This window comes from Pipistrellus hanaki (genome assembly GCF_964339955.1).
Source record: "Pipistrellus hanaki genome assembly, chromosome: 13".
NCBI classification, from domain to species: domain Eukaryota; kingdom Metazoa; phylum Chordata; class Mammalia; order Chiroptera; family Vespertilionidae; genus Pipistrellus; species Pipistrellus hanaki.
In genome coordinates this window covers 20803120-20822504 of record NC_140515.1, presented here as the reverse complement: position 1 = coordinate 20822504, position 19385 = coordinate 20803120, and the positions used below count along the sequence as shown (strand labels likewise).

The window sequence follows — 19385 nt, the reverse complement described above, 5'->3', positions numbered from 1 at the left end:
AGGGCAAAGGACTGAGTCATCGCTGACAAGACAGGAGCCTCACCATTATGGGGAGCATTTATTAGCCCCAGAAAAAAAAAAAGAAAAAGAAAAAAAGCTCGGGAAGGAACTCTGTAATCTGGCATGATGAACAGCCTGGTGTAAACCTTTAAATGGTATCTATTTTGAAGCTTTAGGTGTAACCAGCAGGCAAGCCCCAGCCATCACTGGATATTTCAGAAAACAAAAACAAAAAAACCACAACCACCCAAATAAACAAAACCTGGCAATTCTCTTTGACTTGATAGCCAGCCTTTTTCCCCCCTGAAATCAGCCACTGTCACACCTGTTCTATCTGGAAACGAGAGTAAAATTATGGCAGTATCAGCCCATTGCTCCTCTGAGAAGTCAGCCACTATTTCTGTCAGGAGGAGATGGGAAGAGATGCAAGGAGAGTGTCCTGGTTGTAACAGGGACAGTCACCAGGCCCACCCCTGCCCCCAGTTCAATTCAGGGCTTCTCTGACATTTCCTGAAAATTAAAAAACCCAGGGCTCGGCAGACTTCAGCTGCATGAGTCATGAAAGCAGGACCATGGTGTGGGATTTATGATGTGCCCTGCACCTGGGTAGGACCAACCCCTCATGGCATATCCAACTGAAGGTGTGGCCAGAGCTGGGGAGGACAGGTGCATGTGAAAAGGGAAACAGGGGCCCTGGGACTCTTCAGGGCACTAGTAAGTTTTCCCTTAGGGTCAAGTTCAAACCTTCCCTTTGAAGACCTCCCATTTATGTCTGCCACCACTCCTGCCTCCTAGAATGCCTAGCCCTTGGATGAGTGCCTTTGTTCAGGTGATGAGGTCAGGAATGGCCATGACCTCTCATAGGATTTGTATTTACTACAGCTTCTGGGGCCCATTTGCAGACAAAGTTCCCCCAAATAATAGGAAAATCCCTTCCAGGTTTAAATACCTGATGGGTGTTCTGTTGAAATATAACTGTTACCTTATCTCTGACCTGGACTAGAAATGAGCCAGCAGGTATCAGAACCTGATCCAGGTTAGAGGCCTTGTGAGAGCTTTCTGTGCTGCTTCCCTGAGTCTCACCGCAGCCCAAGGGCAGGCTCTCCGTACAAACATGGAAAGAAAGGCTCAGGAAGAAAGTTCTGGTAGCTTGCGACCAGACACCTGGAGCTGTGGAGCCAGGGTCAGATGCTAGTCTGTCTGACCACAAAGGTCTGCCCTTTCTTAGATGGGGGCTGTGAAGACTGACAAAGAAGAGCTCGTTTTAACCTCGGCCATTTGCTGGTTCTCTGGGCTCAACTCCCAAGTACTTCGTGCTCTGCAGGTTTCTCTCCAAGCTGTGGAAGGTTCGGTTGGAGTTGGACGCTAGGACTTAGGGTGGGTCCCTCTGGCTCTTGGAAGAAAGGGCACATGACTCTTAAATGGGCATGTCATCAGCATCCCAGAGGTGCTTCCTCAATGTTTGGACCATCTTTATGGGGCAACTGAGTTTTCTATTTCCTTCAAGCAAAGCGATTCTGACAAACCAGGGTTTGGTGCATGGTGCCAGCTCCCTCAGATGAAAGATAGCAGAGGCCCAGCTGAGGTGAGAAGGCCAGAGGGTTCTATGTTGGCCAACAATACCATTCCAGAGCCCAAAGTCAACATCTGCTCCACGCTGAGCCACTGCCAGCTAGCCATAAAGAGGGGTAGCGGTGGACACAGGCTTTACTTTCGCTCTCCCGTCCATCAGTCATTAGCGCTGGGTTTTGTTAAACACAGTGAACGTTATGTTTTCACCATGAGTCTGGTTCTGCCATTTCCTGGCTGGTGGGCAACCAAATCCTCAGGCTCCTTGACCGTGGCTGCCTTAAGAAAGAACATGGGAGCCGAAACCGGTTTGGCTCAGTGGATAGTGTCAGTCTGCGGATTGAGGGGTCCCAGGTTCGATTTCGGTCAAGGGCATGTACATTGATTGCGGGCACAGCCCTAGTGGGGGGTGTGCAGGAGGCAGCTGGTCGATGATTCTCTCTCATCGATGTTTCTAACTCTATCCCTCTCCCTTCCTTTCTGTAAAAAAAAATCAATAATATATATATAATATATATATATATATATATATATATATATATATATATATATATATATATGAACATGGGATCATATCCTGACTTGACACATCATTAGACTGCCAGGTGAATTAAATTGGAAAATATAAATTAAAGCACTTTGTGGACTTTACAAGCCTATATGAATAAAACTGGACACACCACCCCTGATGGTAGCATTTGATAATTTGTTACCATCATAACAAGCCATTTGATTTTGTACTATGGTCAAGGGCAAAAGGGTGTCTGAGAAAAGACTCTGGTACTGTATAAATCCATCCTTAGACATTTGAGCATCACTGGGCTGTGTGATGCTAGAGTTTATTCAGATCCTTGTTTAGAAGCTGAAGCAATGTTTTGAATGCTGTTGTTCTGCAAGTGAGGCAGCTTTCCGAATCTGACTGTGTGCAGGGTACATTCGAGAATGTTTCCAATTCCCCCTCCTTGGCTGTTCCGTTATCTTCGGAGTGTGGCGAGCGCCTGGTGTGTGTGAGCCAAACATGATCCTTATTACATCAGTTCCAGAGAAGAAGAGAGGCAACAGTGTTTAGCAATAGAAAATGGATTTCCCTGCTTTGAGATGTTTCAGGGTTGGTCACCTCCTGTCAATGGGGGAGCTTCGGCTCCACCTCAGAGACAAATGTGAGTGGATTAGAGCAGCGAGTTGAAAAGGAATCAGGCCGCCGATGTTGCCAAGAGGAGCTACATCTTCAAGCTGGGGAGAGCATTCTGTGTCTGAACACCCTGCCGACTCAAAAGATGCTGCAACAAATCTCTTAATGAGACTCGAATACTGCAAACAAGGTTTGAAACTAAGAGGAATCAGTAAAAAGGGGGAGAAACCTTTACCCCAAATAGAGTAAGACTAGAATTGTCAATAGGCTCAAATCTCCTGTAAGGAAACGTCCTTTAACAAGAGGAGCCTCACGCATTAAGCAGCTCTGCCTCTTTCCCATCGGTGATGGCCCTACCTGGCAGGTTTATCAAATCGTGCCCGCCTGTGCTTACAGGTGAGGAATTAACATCACGCCCAGATTAAAGAGGTTTGGCAAGGACCTGCCAGTCTGCAAAGCCAGCCTCCCACAGGCTGTGTCACCCCGCCCGCCTGAATCCTCTGCTGTGGCTTGTCATGGTTGGGTGAGCATGTAACTGCTCCAGAGGAAGGAGCGGCTAAATAGCTCTCACAGCAGCTCAGACATTTGTCCTCATTTCCTTCTCTCCCTGTGGCCTCCCAGAAAGCCAGGCAGGGCCGCTCCAGAGTTCCCGCTCTTATACGCGGGCAAACAAATGCCTGCCGCCTCTTTCCCAATGCTCAGCATCACATACGCCTTCTGGCTGGTGTCTGAGTAGCTTTGGGGATGTTTAATAGTCTTCGAGGCATAAAGGAAAAAGTAACATCTGAGTTACCTTTCTATAATATTTCAAGTACTTAAAAAAAATGTGTTGCGTTGGAAATGCAGCATCTTCCCATCAACTCTATGATTTAAAAAAGTCTCAGAAAAGGGGCAAGAAATAGGAAAACAACAACTTATAGCAATGTGTGGTGATGGATGTTAACTAAACTTATTCTGCTGATCATCTCACAATATCTGTACATATCAAATCATTATGCTGTAAAACTAAAATCAATTCAATGTTAAATGTCAAGTATAATTACATTTACAAAAATTAATTAGCCCTGGCTGGTTTGGCTCAGTGGATAGAGCTTCAGCCTTGTAGACTGAAGAGTCGCAGGTTCAATTCTGGTCAAGGGCACACGCCCGGGTTTCGGGTTGGATCCCCAGTAGGGGATGTGCAAGAGGCAGCCAATCAGTGATTCTCTCTCATCATTGATGTTTCTATCTTTCTTTCCCTCTCCCTTCTTTTCTGAAATCAATACAAAATTTAAAAAAATAATTGATTTTTTAAAAGGAAAGAAAACAGACAAATGGCTCACGATATTTATTTCAGAATGTACCCAGGATACCTTGGGTTCTAGTTGACAGGACTGGCCCAGAATGGGAACAGGTGACATCTCTGAACGCTTCTCCCATCCGTAAGCATCAGCCCAACAAGAGGTCTCTTCACGGGCTTTTTAATTTGGCATCTGCACATGAAGTTAAAGCCCAAGGCATCTTCCAAGAAGTGGGTCAGGAAATTAGATTTGCAATGCAAAAACAAACAAACAAAAAATCCCCAAACAAAAGCAAACCCTATTGTCCCCGTTGTCTCTGAATCTGGCAAGCTTCAGCCATCCTAGTTTGGATGGGAAATGGATATTAAAAGCCTAACACATGTAATTTTTCTTATTAGGTTACTGGCATGGGGAGCTAACATTTTCTGGGTGTGTTTTTTCTTTTCCAGTTGTTCTGTAATGATACTGTAGTAAGCTCTGATACGTGGTAAGTTTTCTTACATGCAGGAAATGTGAAAATGTATTTACACATACACACACATATATATGTATATATAATGTATATTCAAACATGCACTCCGGGGAAGTGAGGGAGAGAAATTCCTAGTTAAACATGATCTTGAGAAATTCTTCCATATGTGGAAAAGCCCTCAGTTCATCTGACATATAGCGATACATACATATACACACTCAGGACACTGTGTATACATTTATCCCACATTCATTTAACCTCAAAACATAAAATAAATTTTTTTTCTTCCCAAAGCAAAAGCTAGGCATAACCACTCTATATACAGAATCCATCTTCTGGGGGGCCACGGAGCAAGCGAAACCCCTCGTCTGCTTGTTGGAATTCACAGGGCTGCACTTTGGCTAATCTGCGGTGCCCAGAGAGCAGGGCATCCATCACAGGCCCAGCCCAGGGGCCAAGGGTGGGTGTGGAACCAGGCCTGGAGCTGGCTTACTGAGAAGTAATGGGGTCCGGGGAGGGGCTGCTGTGACCCCTTCATTTTCCTGGTGGACCTGAGATTCCACCAACACTTTGTTGACCAAACATAAAATGCAGGCCCCTGGGAGGAGGAGAAAAGCAGGGAAGTGGTTTACCTCACAGTCTGGGGCCAAAAAATACATGCGGCTTGCAATATCGTCAGCCGACTCCAGCCAGAGGCCCTGATTGCGGGGATGGCTGGGAATCCCTCTCGCCTGGCAATGCTCTGCAGGACACTGACAAATTCTACCTGAGAGAAGGTACCCGGACTCAGGTGTGTGCAGTGTGGACAAGGGAGGCAGAGAGAGAGGGTAAGAACCCTGAGTTGACTTGACCTTCTGGCTCTTTTGCCTGTGGGAAGCGGGGAGAGGGTCTCAAAGCCAAGGTAACCAGGGAGAGGTGTGGGAAGCCACACTGTGTCTGGCCCAAGGACAACAGAAATAGAGAAGAATAAAGGGTACAGGTGAAATGGGGGTGGGAGGGAGAGTGAGAGGAATAAAGTCACAGAACAGACAAATGGAAACAAAGAAAATAAAAGCTGAGGCAAATGGAAAGAGAACTGAGATGACATTTTAATTCCACTTTGAAAAACAGAAGAAACAGGATTAGCATTTACTATAACTTAATGGGAAAGAGAAAAGCACATTTGCACTAGAGCAGTGTTTCCCAAAGTGTGGTACACGTACCCCCAGGGGTACGGGAAGAGTTTGGTGGGGAGATGCACTGCACCGTGCTTAGCTGCGCCTCATTCTACGTTCTCATGAGTACGAGGGGTACTCAGCGTTAGGAAAATTATAGAAGGGGTACACATATGTCAAAAGTTTGGGAAACACTGCACTAGCAGAAAAGTTGCTATTACAGCCATACGACCATATTAATACATTTGGTTGCACAAATGCATACTGCATACGTACTAACATCAGAGAGGCTGGCCACCAGTGCACAGAACCCAGGGACTCATTTGGGGCCTGTGATTTTCTGGGTGTGACCTTGGATAATAGACAACCTCTCTGAGCTCCAGGGTTTTGTGTGGTTTTGTTTGTTTGTTTGTTTGTTTTGTGGTGTTTTTTTTTTTTAATCTGGAAATCCTTTTCTTTACCTTGGAGAAATTTCCATCTGCCCTTCCTATTTCCCAGAGGTGCTGAGGAAACAATGTACTCAGCAGACATTTATGTTATATTATATGCCAGACAGGTGTGAATGTGCTTTGTAATATGAAAGAAAAAAAAAAAAAGAGCATGAATAGCATATCAATTGTCAATTTAAAAAATACCATGCCTTCATGCTCCCAGACTTTAGCTCTTCCTTAGAAGTAGGATTTCTGAAGTAAAATGTGAAATGTAACTTTTAATTGGGGTCCAAAAATCTCCCGGTAGCGAATGTGTGCGGAGCTTCCCAACTCCCCTCAGGGAGCATCTCATTCGAAGGAAGGAGAAAGGAGAGGTGCGTTCTAGGCTTGTACGTGACCACATGCTGGGGGGTTCCCAACCAGAAATGTTTAGGTTCTTTGCCAGGTAGGGCATTAGACTCAGAGAGGCAGATGCTTTAGCAAGTGGAAGTGACACTGAGACACAGGACCTTAAAGGCGCAATCTCCAACCCAAAACCCAACCACAGAAATGCAAGTCCTGGACCCAAAACGAGACCTCGCATTGTGTGTTGGCTGGAATGTGGGTTCCCTCTGAGGGTATGTTTGTTTGGTTTTTTTTATCTACAGGTTAGCTCATACCTGGGAGCCACTGGAAAGAAATGAATGAAATATGACTTTTTTTTGGAACAATGAAAATCATGTGATGCCTGGGAAAAGGACTTAACCTCATAGATGAGGCAAGGAAAGATACCACAGACAGGAACAGGTGATACTGATGACGACAGGTACACAGGGCATTGAGAAGTTGAGTTCCCACTTAGCTTTTTTTAAATCAGTAGTTCACTAAAAATAAAATCCCTGTGTCCCAGCCTGTTCCAGTGACCCTTTGGTCCTTACTGCTTCTCAAAGCTCACTAGCAGTGTCACAGGAAATACTTGTTGTCTGCCCTTGTGCTCACTACTTGGTTGGAAGGACTTCCTGCAGGCATTCCTGGGATTGTGTGGCTGTTCTACTTGGACATATTCAATGACTATGGCCATCCTGGGGGTCACAGGGCACACCGATGGTTAACTGCTCCTTTCTTGGCCACTGGACTGCCACAGCCCCCTGATTCCCCTTACATGTCCTCCAAATCCTCCTTCCCCTCATCACACTCATTCCAAATCCCCGAGCGGCTGCACACTTATTATTATCCTTGCTTCCCTGGGTCCTCATCCTTAGAGTGGCTTCCTTAGTTCAGCCCTATTGGGCTTTGGGTGGAATAACAGAGATGTTAAACCTTTGAAAAAGGCATCCCAGGAAATAAGTGAAAGGGGCACTCTCATTTTCTGCTATGCAAAGCAGAGGGGAAATTGCTTCAAAACTCCACCTTAAGATGAAAAACACTGCTGGAAACTAGATCAGCCATGTTTTAAACTGGATAGTCTCCTTCTTCACCTGATACTCTGAGAACAGTATTTCTCAGAGCACAGATGTTACTAGAAAAGAAAAAGCAAGATTCTATGATCAAATAAATCCGGGAAGTGCTGGATTAAATAAAATTGGAGAGCTTTCTTTCTTATATGACTTTTTCGATCCTTTGATCTGCTAATTGCACCAAGATTCTCCAAGATTGAGTTATAATACGCAGCACTTTCCCGAAATCCTCTGCCCACTGAATCTCTGTTTCAAGACTTTCCTCGTGGGACTAATGTTCCAAAGTTACTTTGGGAAATGCTAGTCTAGACTTACAACCCTTGGATTCAGTTTCTCCCGAGGAGAAAGCAAAACCATAGTGAAGGAGAGAGGGACAGGGAAGAAATGGAAAAAGAATCTAATTCTGCAAACCTGGCAATACTTAAATTGAATTTCCTGAGGAAAAATGAATTTCTCTGGAAAAGTAGCAAAGTGACTGACTGTTTATAGTTCTTCATTTTCATGTTCTGATCTCTTAATAAATCTCAGAAGATAATGTCAACATTTGCAGGCCCTCTTCCCGAAGACAGTGACAGTCAACCTTCAGGGCACAGGAAAATCAGGGCTACAAGATTGATGGGAAAAGAACTGGGAATCCTGGAAGTGATATCTTCCTGTTATGTTAGTTCAGTGAACTTGGGTCCATTATGGACATTTAGTTCAAATCTCATTCATATTATCCATTATTTAGACTCCAATTTTGTCATACACTGATATAGGTCTGTCACATTCTCTAGAGAAGTAACTCCAATCATGCATATTAACATATATGCTTACATAATTATGTGTAGAGTTCATAATCAATTGGGACAGGCTTCCCAGACTTTTAAGACTGTTACACTCTGCCCTAACAGGTTTGGCTCAGTGGATAGAGCATTGTCCTGCAGAATGAAAGGTTTGATTACGGTCAAGTGCATATACCTTGCTTACAAGCACATCCCCAGTAGGAGGCAGCTGATCGATGTTTCTCTCTCATTGATGTTTCTAACTCTCTATCCCTCTCCCTTCCTCCCTGTAAAAAAATCAATAAAAATATATTTTAAAAAAGGACTGTTACACTCTGGGACTTGGATTTATAACAATGCCTATATTGATATAAGAGTTTTTGATGATTCTGAATCTCAGATCTTCAGTATCAAGAGTCATTTTCCTAGACCTCTCAGTTAGTCAAAAAGGGCATCATTGTCACTGGGGTCAGCCTCCTCATACAGGTCCTTGCTTAATTCTCCTCTTCTAACTGAAAATGTGCAAAAAAGGAGACTACTGCTTTGCTGACTCATCTTCTTACCAGTAGCAATGAGAAAGGTGTGTCAGAGGTCCTGATGACATGCCGCAGCCACACTCCTCAAGGGATGCTAGCTCTTCTGGAAAGGGCCCCCAACCCAGAGCCATGATTCTGCCCTATGACAACCTCTCATGTCAATGGACAAACATAAAAGGGTCAGCCAAGCAGACAAGTACTCCATTTTTTGATTAAAGACCTCTGGAAAAGTAGCAAGAGATAAGCTTTTGTAAGAAATATCATTCATAAGGCAGATAAATGCCCTGCTGGTATTGGGACATATTAGCATACATATCTCCATGATGAAACAAGCCTGTTTGCTATCCTACCAGGTCCTTGTGCAATCAACTCCCCCAGTTTGGCTCCAAATTCTTCTTTATGTCCCTATGGTGCTTTCTACTCCTGTCTTTCTGGGGAGAAGCCATGTGGCCTTTTAGCACCAAATCAAGCCTCACACTCACCCCACATGGGGGAAGGTTGAGGAGCAAAGTTAGGGACCAGGAATCAGAATGAAGAGAAGTGATTAGCAGGATGCCAGTTACACTGGGGCAGGGGAGGTGGTGGTGGTTGTGAGGGATGAGAAATGAAGAAATAAAACCAAATCAAACTAAAGCCACAGTCATATAAGATAATGACACAAAAATAATATCCCTTTTCACTTTGCTGGTCTCCAAATTGAGAACCATTTCTAGCTAATGACATGTGCTCGTGCCTTTCTGTACTTGGCCTCAGAAACTGACATGTCCTGTGTGTGAACACCTTCTGCAGGTGTTCTGAAAAAGACATTCCAAAATAACACACCAGTAGACACAGAGCCAGCAATAGTACGTATCCATGAATCCATAAAAGAAGAAAAGAGGGGAGGAAAGAACATGCATAACATAAACAAGAACAGACAAAACCTTGAGGTGTCTGAGGGCAAATGATTCCCAGTACAAGGGTGGGGCCAAGCTTGGATTGGGGGTAGGGGATTTCCGGTTTGAGCTACCTCACTACAAGCCCTAGAGAGCCCTTTTTATGTTGTAGACCACATGTGTCAAACACAAGGCCCGCGGGCCAAATCCAGCCCGCCAGGCCTTGCAATGTGGCCCGCACCGCGCTGTCATCACTGCACTCCGCTGTCAGTTTATGACATTGTCAGTTTATGACTGTTCAGTAAACCATTCGGCCCGCGATTTAGGCTGGATTTTAGATTTTGGCCCCTTCTCTGATTGAGTTCGACACCCCTATTGTAGACTATACAAATGGCTCCCCCTGGAGTTGTGCTCATGGTAAAATATATAGGAGACTTATAAGCTTAACTTCTCTTTTGAGATGCTAGTGGTATGAAGTGAGAATAAAACAGATCCATCTGGGGATTAAAAAAAAGCTTTAGGAGCTTAGTAAGCACCCTTTCCTCCAACAAACAATTAAAAAACTCTTCACATAGGTCATTCCAACAAGATCACCCCTCACATATTCAGAAATACATAACAAAAGCATTCATACTTAACAAGATGCTTCTATCCCATTACCTCTGTCTAGGTCCCTCTTGAAATTACCATCTCAGTTATTCCAGGATCATAAAGGAAAGGTCCTAATACATTGAAGGCGGGAATACTGCTAACATGGACTCTATCATCTTGCTAGCCTGTATCAAATTTAATCATTTCCATGAAACTCACCTTCAAGAGTTTTAATACTGAATGCTGTAAATAGTTTTTGCATTTGGTGGGTGAATGCAAAATAGTTTTTAAAAAATCACAGGAGATTCTTGTGTTTGTCAATCCATCTTTTCACTTGCTTTACTGAGTCAAGGGAGAAGGCAGGGTCCAAGTCAAAGAAACCAGATCCCCTTGACGTCATTGGGTGTGTTGTTTAGCCCCACCGCTACTTTGCATCACTAAGGAATTTTCTAGGAAAGTGCTCAGCAAACTCAAGGCCTCTCTGGTTGCCAAGATCCTGGAAACAAAGTGCTTTCTCTTAAAACTGAAAAGGACATTCCAAAGTAACCCACCAGTAGATACGGAGCTGGCAACAGGCTGCCTATCTATGAAAGAAGAAAGGAGAGCAGGCAAGAAAATGCATAACATAAACAAGAACAGACAAAACCTTGAAGAGGAAGGAGAAAGGAAAACATTTAGATTCCTTGAGTGATGGAAATAAATACCAAAGCTATTAGTTTCAGTTCAAAGAACGTATCACTTTATGCTGTTTATTATTTCTCGAGGATGATTTATTTTATCTTAAAATATCCAAAGGGTAGAAGGGGTCCTGGAGGTAAGTATGAGGAAACTGACCTGGTCGGGAGAGGGCCTGTGATTGGAATGCTGCGACCTCCCAGGAGACCGGTGGTGGTGGTGGTGGTGGTGGTGGTGGTGGTAGTGGTGATCCTCGTCATAGTTGTCTGCCATCAGCTTCATCCTGTTCTGCGTCTGTTCAGAGCAAAAGCCAGGGGAGACTCTGTCAGGAGCGAGAAGCCCAGCCAGACACCCAGGGCGTCCTTATAGCACCTAGAGGGCTCCCTTTGCTCCTAATCCACAAGTTTTCATTTGTAGGCACATCGAGACTTTAGAAGGAAAGCATCACGCTTTGGTGAAAGAGGTTTTGCCACACCCTTGATGCTGCTTGGACATTGGATCTATAATACATTTGTAGATGTAACTGTACTTTCCCACGTGGTTTACAGGGGAAAGGATGGACTCATCCAAAGGTGCTTTGTTTTACATTGTCAAGCGATCACAGAGACCCAGAGTAAGCTTGCCACCATAGACTGCCAACAATCACATCCTATGCTCTAGACTAGAGCAAGCAAGACAAGGAAGCCCTGCATGAGAAGATGGGAGAGGACTAGGTGGAGACACGGAACCACAGACAAACAATGGTCTTGCAGGACAAGGCAGGAAATCCACGGGAGAACTGCCAAATGCAAAAACACTAATGGAGATGGTTTGTTGCCTTGATGACTTTTGGCGAAAGAGCAGTCTGTGGACGTTTTAACTGATAGAGCTTTGGGGGGAAATTGAGCAAAAGGGACAGAGTCCATGGAGAAGAGCTGACCACTGAAATTTACTTCCCACTATAACTGGCACAGAGGGCAAGCCACAGGTGTCACAGGTGAACCCTCGGGGCCATAGAACTGTTTTAGTGTCTTGTTCCACTATACAGGGCAATAACATACCAGCGAAGAATTGACCTAACAGGGTCACAGAATCTAGAATAATGCTTAAAAGGCAAATAAAATCATCCAACCCGGAAAGCTTATAAAGATGGGTTTAGAGATAAGGCTAACTGGATTCAAGTCCTGTTGCACTTCTCTGCTGGTTTATTTCAGTGAACTATTTCTAAGACTCAATTTCTTCAACTCTAAAATGGGAGGGAGAGTGCCTCCCTCCCTATGATGAACCTGGCACAATACGGGCTTGCAATGAAAGGAAAATGCTGTTGTTATTTATTGTAAGGCACTTCTTTTTTAAAAATATATTTTTTATTGATCTTTACAAAGAGAGAGGAAGGGAGAGGGAGAGAAAAAGAGAAAACCATCAGCTGCCTTCTGCCTGTTTACACTGAGGATGGAGCACATAACCCTGACATGTGCCCTGACTGGGAATTGAACCAGCAACCTTTAGGTGCACGCGATGACGCCCAAGCAACTGAGCCGCACTGGCCAAGGCACCATTTCTCCTTTTTGATCCGTGTTTTCTTTGTCTGAGACACCTCCCACAGACATCTTCCCTCACCTCTAACCTGTGTGTTTAGCTAACTCACAGCCTTTTCCTGACCCCAATCTTGAGGCCAGGTGATGTGTGCCTCCTACTAAACACCACTCTGCACCCACAGACTTATCTATCCGTCTATTGGCAGCAGCTGTTTCTCTTGCCTGCCTCTCCCCAGAATCCAGTCGAGGGTCTAGGCAGGGGTCCTCAAACTTTTTAAAGTGGGGGCCAGATCACGGTCCCTCAGAGAGCTGGAGGGCCGGACTATATGAACTACTAATTCCTACTGTAACACCTTGGCTGCGCTCATTGCCCAAAAAACCTGGTGGGCAGGATCAGACTCCCCTGGGGGCTGCATGTGGCCCGCAGGCCGTAGTTTGAAGACCCCTGGTAGAGTCTAGACAGTGTATTCTTTGCCTGTTGCTGCAATGCCTGACTGGAGGAAAGGAGGGGCCGTGACTCTGAGGGGTGCTGCCGTTCTAGAGGCACGCTGCACCCTTGTTTCAGCCAGCGGAGGTCACTGAGAGGGGAGGCTCGCTCATGAATCACGTAACAATCTCCCTGGTAGCTCGAGATGACGACCAGCCATCAGCACTTTAGGAGAGCTGGACGTCAGAGGCTGGCAGAACCTCCAACCAGTGGGAATTTTATTATGTGATATAAATAATGCTCTGATAATAATTCTGGACCTCACACAGTGTATTCTTGTAGTATTTTCCACCCACAATCTAACTTACCCTCAAAACTTTCCTGGGACATATTATTACTCTCTCCCTCTGCAGCTAGAAAATTAAGGCATAGATTTCAAACCCCAGAGCCTCTTTCTTGATATAGGGCTGGGAGGTTTTCTGGGTCCTCCAATTCTGAATCGTTAGGCTTTTCCCCTTGCCCCGCTGTTAGCAAAAATGGCAAACAGCTGAACAGGTAGAAACCGCTTCCCATAAATGCTTCGATTCTGTTAAGTCTTAGAAACACCTCACATCGCAGTTCTACCTGCCAAAAAATGTCTCATGATTCACTCATTCCATTTTTTAAAATGTGTACAATATTTGAATGGCCCCAGAGTAGATGTTAAAAAAAAAAAAAGCATTGTATGGATAAAATCAATAAAATTAGAGGGAAAGATCCACCTAGCAATTACATTAAAAATCCCAGGAAACCTTTGGCAGCTGATAGCATGTCTGTCCTTTACTCACCCCCTGACAGTATCAGAAGACCCAATGGACAAGGTATGTCTTGTGAGAAACAGGTCAGTTGCCGACTAAGTCCTGAGATCTCCCCGATGTCCCTTATTTGGCAACCCTGGTACAGGAGATGCGGAAATTCAGCGCTCACACCTAAAATTCCAGTATTGTCAGGAGCCTGTTACCTTTGAACTTGTGAACTAATAAATCTGGAATTGTGTCTTCCAATAGAATTCCAGGGTCTGAAGGGAGTTAAAAAATCTGCTCTGGCCAATAAGGAAGGGACTTGCCCAAGAATGAACGATGGAACCTAAATGAACAAATAATAATGGCTATTGTAAATATCATAACGTTCTTACCCTTTGGGGAAGCTCCTGTGATTTTATGAGATTATTTTCTTACCAGTGACAAGCCTAAAGTTCCCTACCTTTGAACTGTATCCCATAAAAGAATGTACAAGCTAAACAAGATGCTATATGCAGCCCTAAATGTGTCTGCTGAAATGAGGTGTTGGAGAGTAGGCATGTCATGGGATAAAGACTGTAAATGAATGATGTCATCTTTCCAATTTGGTGCTGAAATATAAATAAACCACATTGTTCATGTGAATACCAGATCTGGGGGAAATGTACACAGAGCAATTGTGAGCGGAAGAGGCTCCTTTTGATTAGTCTGGGCTGAAAGAGAAGAGTGTGAAACGGAGATGAAAAATGAGAGTTTGGCCTGATACTCTAGACTACTTTTATTTATCTTGCTTGTAACATATCCCCTAAACTGTGAGCGATTTCTTACAGGCTGGTTGCTAGTTTTCCTTCTGTAAGAAAGTTTGACCAATCCTGCTTGCTTAATTGTCAGATTGGAAAGAAACCTCCTTTAATTTTTTAAATCTACGCTCCCTATCCTCATTACTACCCAACTGTATTTGTTTCCTAATACACCAAGAATGGTTGGGAAGGGTGGAAGCCATGAAGAAGACTCCCTAAAGGCTGATGGGGAGTAAAACAAACAAACAAAGAAAAAAAAGACTGAAGAAAATTATAGCAAGCTTTGGTACAAGGGAATTACTCACTCAAATACCTTCAGACACGTTTACTGGGTGATTCCATGCATAATGGTTCATATTCCTGCAGCCATCAGCTAACACGAGGTGCCTACCACAAAGCCTTAAACAGTAAATCTGGGCAGTCACAATTGCATTCCCAGGAAAACTAATATAAAGTTGGAGAGGGTAGCTTCTCCCCGCTCTGCACTTGGGAACTCATGGACTCACTTAGCAATCCACTGAAGCCCGTTTTTATTTCCTTCCCAGTGTCTACCAAATGGCTGACCTGACACTTTTGCTTTTGGCTAACAGTGTTTTTATTGGTTTTACGATATTATGTCATGGCTGCTGAGACCAATCTAATCAGATTTCATTTTCTACTTCCCTTTCCTTCCAGGCACCACCTTATTTCTCCAGGGCAATAGGATCCTAACAGCTCTCCTGCTGTACTCTTGCCTTCCATGGAGCACAATCTGGAGCCAGAGTGACCTCAGACCCACTGGCTTCAAGCTCCTCACAGGCTCCCACGGCCACAGGAAAAGAGCCTGGCTCCTCCGCAGCTTACAAGGCTCTTGGGAGGTGACTGCCTTTCACTTCCCAGCCTCACCGCTCATCTCCTCTCCCCGGCCCTAGGACATGTGGTCTCTGTTCTGTAATGCCGTCATCCTCTACCTTTACTGACTTATACCCTTCAGTTCTGCTCTTAGCTTTGACACCATCACTTCCAGCAATGCCTTCCCCAAACCTGCCTCCAAAAGGAGTGCTCACCCACTGCCTTCCCAGAATCCTTAGCCCTCCTTCAACCTCTCACTCATCACAGCACTTACCTCAATGAATGGTAAATAATCATATGCTTTCTTGGCTTCCTCCACCACTAGGTTGAAAATCTCTGGAGGCAAGCACTATGTCCGAATTACCCTTGTACTCAACATCTAGCCCAGAGTCAGGTGTATTAGTAGTAACATATGTGTGTTGAATAGATGTAGGAATGAATGAATGAATGAATGGAAAGAGAATAGGCTACTCTAGAACAAATGAAAGAAAAAATACATAATTATGGCCTATGATGGGCCAGTTAACTATGTAACCCTCCATGTGACAGCTTAACTTTCCCTGTTGTATATTTGTTTTTGGTTGCTGTTGTTCTTGGACATAGGGAGAGCAAGATAAATGTTCTTTTTTAAGAAATATTCCATTCTTTAGTAAAATGAATCCAGTGAGATACTCCATGATGTCCCAGGTTTTTTGCCTCATGAATAATGAAGGGGTTGGAGGTGTTATGGGTTAACTTCCTTTCTATACCCTAGCCTCTGAAAAAGCAGAGGCCACTAGAATACTTTTGTTAGCACCAAAGTCAACCATGAAAAACTGAAACTTTCTCCATTAACAAAAATCCTGATGAACACCATCTGTGAAAAGGTGCCATATATTCCATCTCTCTTGACATTTCTGAAGAGTTTATCCAAGGAGCCCTTGAAACAGAATGAAAATCCTTGATTGACTAGTAATAGACTCAATAGCTTAATGGCAATATGTAGCTATAAAAGTGTAATATTAAAACTGCCTTTAAAAATATTTTAGCAAGGTGGCAATAACAAACTATGCTTTGATCAGTCATCTGGATCAAGTTAACAATAAAACCTTCATGAATGTGGTTTTAAATAAGAAAAAATATAAGATCTGTTGCTATGGGATATGTAGATAATACCATAGGATAGCAATTACACTTTATTCTATCAGGTTTTCTTTTCTCCCTCTTTCTTACCAGAAATATCCAAAATAGCACTGAACTATTCTACTGATTTTATTTTTGCTAATTCAGAGCAAGGTCAACAGCTCTTGTCTCTGAGTAAAAGATGGAGAAACCAGATAACATGTGACAATGAGGAAGGGAGGGATTTCCTGAACATCACCAGGCCCATAGGGCAAAGAATCACAACAGAGTGGGCCTGGGTCCCTATTCCTGGGTCACTCTTAGAGGATAAAGTGGGAGGCTACAGCAGCTATCAGGAGAATATGCCGCATTGGGGACTATATGAGAGCAGGAATCAGTAATGGAAAAGATTCTACTGAGGACCCTGCACAGAAATTCATTCAACACTCACTGAACTTCTGCAACCACGAAGACAAGTGCCATGCGTGCCAGGCTAAGTGCTTGACCAGTATGCTTTCGTCAAATCCTTGCCTTTGAGGTAGCCATTCTTATGAGGAAACCAAACCCATGATGGCTCAGCTAGTAAGGTAAAGGGCAGGACTTAAATCCAGGTTTTTGACTGCACGGTCCTACAGTGTGATATGAATAATCAGAGGACTGACTACAACACGATATGGGAAGGAAATCAAGAGGGAAGGGACTGTTTTGCATCAGGGTGGGGAATGTCTGGCCCATGGGCCATATAAGGCCCGCAAAAACATTTGGTCTGGCTCTGTCAAGGCAGCCGTAGGAGGGACTCGAAATTCAATAAATCTAGGAGCTTTTTTGACAGCAACTTAAATTTATATTAAGCAAATGATGTTATAAATATTCAAATGGCCCTTGGCAGAAAAAGGGTTCCTCACCCCTAGTTTACATGAATGTCCAGGGGCAGGAGGAATCCCCTCCTAGCTGAGGACAGGGGATTCAGATAAGTCTCCATGGGTCAGGTGCCCCGTAAGCTAAGATTTGAAAGTTGGCATGGTTATGGGCATAAGGAAAAGTGGGCTGGGGAGATTCCATGGTAAACTCACCTTCTAATCGCCTTGAAAGAAAACACAGGTCAATATGGGGGTGGGGGTGCATACGATGCATTCTTCATTGCTTTTATTGGATGTGGAAAGAGTAGAAAACATATTTGAGATAATTCACTTTCTTACTTCTCAAAAGAACTGAAAAACTTAGGTCATTTTGGAAGGAATTTAGGACAGCCATGGCCATATACTCATGTGCTCACACTTGTCAAACTATGACATTTCTGGGAAAAATGCACCAGTCTCTTGACATTTACACTTTCACAGATATCTACACAATCCACTGCTTTTACATCAGCGCGTTTCAAAAATTCATCTGACCTCTCCGAAGTCATTCAGCCGATCAGCCCTACGACCAAACAGAACATTGATGAAACTCTGCCTCCCAGCTTTGTTGAAGGCACCTCCCTTAGTCCTTATTTATAGACAGAAAATTAGTACTGGTAGGTCACCAAGGAGGGTCCAGCTGCTATTTTTGTACCTACTCTTTACGTAGCCTTATTTTATTTTAATTGTTACAGAGAATGTCAGTGCCTCTCCACGGCCCCTTGTTCTACCCTGGAGGCTACCTGCAGCTTGAACAGAGACTCTCACTGAACTTCTGCAACCACGATGAGCTGCTGTCTTCCCACCTCAGCACCCTACATCTCTCTCTGCCAGAGGTCTTCCTTAGGCCCCAGGTGCAGGCTTGGCCAGGAACAGGGCAGACCAGAAGTGCAGAGGAGCTCATGTCCTCAGAACAACTCTCAATCTGTGAGGGAGGGAGGTAAGGAATAAATAACCAGCATCCTCGCACCTAGTGGGACAACACTACAGAATGTTCTGGAATGTCCCACTAGGTCCTCAGCAGGGCGCAGGCCTGTTGGCGATAACAGAAAACTGCCTACAGTGTTCCTTCTTTTGACCTTTACCCTTCCCTGTCTCACTTCTTCATTTTTTCACCTTGCTTCTTGGGACCACTACCCAAATAAACCACCTACTCCAAATTGCTGTCTCTGGATTTGTTTTTGTGGGAATCCCAGCTCAAACCCTTGTTGAATGATGGAAAGCCCGTGCCTAACTTTTGTACGGGACTAACGTTCCTGTGACTACCAGGCCTTTCCATGCTCAGCTCTGAGATTCCCCATCACCTACGGAGACAGATCTCTCGCTTTCCTTAGGGAAGTGACGCGGGCCTGGCACTAACTCTTTTTCTGCCAAAAATTCTCTCTGAGACTCAAAATGAACCACTTTTTCATGAGCCTCTGCCCCTGGAACAGAGGTAAATGGGAGAGGTAGGGTAGAGTGTCTTTAACATGAACCAAGCTCCATATGGACAGATGCTGGTCTGCTGTTCTTATTCCTGACTTCACATTTTGTGGAAGTTTCCTCCCTCCCTCCTTCCCTTCCTCCCTCCCTCCTTCTCTCCCTCCCTCCCTCCCTCCTTCCCTTCATCCCTCCCTCTCGCCCTCCCTCCTCTGATAAAATCAGGGGAAATAAATTTTTCTGGTAAACAACTTCCTGCTGCCGCTTTAGAAACCTGAGGGAGTGACGGACAACGCCTGTCGCCAGGGGCATCACCACTTCTGTTGTGCGATCGGCCAGTGCAAACCGTGGGGAGAGAGTTATTTATAGAGAAAATTCTATGTACTCTGCCCATTAGTGTGGAGATTGGGATCCCGAACAGTGGCAGAAAGAAGACTGGCATTGTGAGAGGGAGCAACCTGCAAACATCAATGATAACAACCAATGCTTGCCTAGCCCTTCATCCTGTCATCCCAGGGGTCAGTCCCACCAACTCCGTGATGTAGGCTGGAGGGCTGTAGTCGGAATCTTTAATAGCTGCTATGACAGGCAGAAACTCCTAAGAACCAAGAGTGACTCAAAAATATCTGCCCTGAATATCAGCCCTACACAGAGGCTGTTATTATCCCCAATGTAGAGATGAAGAAACCGAGGCTTG

The 19385-nt window shown here is 44.4% G+C and overlaps 1 protein-coding gene across 18 annotated transcripts in view; it reads right to left on the bottom strand.

The window, feature by feature from the left end:
* Positions 1–19385, bottom strand: part of ERC2 (ELKS/RAB6-interacting/CAST family member 2) — an 877102-nt gene that overhangs the window by 171913 nt on the left and 685804 nt on the right. For all 18 annotated transcript variants that reach the window (XR_014796702.1, XR_014796703.1, XR_014796704.1 and 15 more), the window contains one exon: positions 11075–11209. Coding sequence is in view for 15 of the 18 variants with exons in the window: in XM_084903110.1 (XP_084759236.1) it covers positions 11075–11209 (135 nt within the window). In the remaining 3 variants the exon portion in view is untranslated. The remainder of the gene's footprint in view (positions 1–11074; positions 11210–19385) is intronic.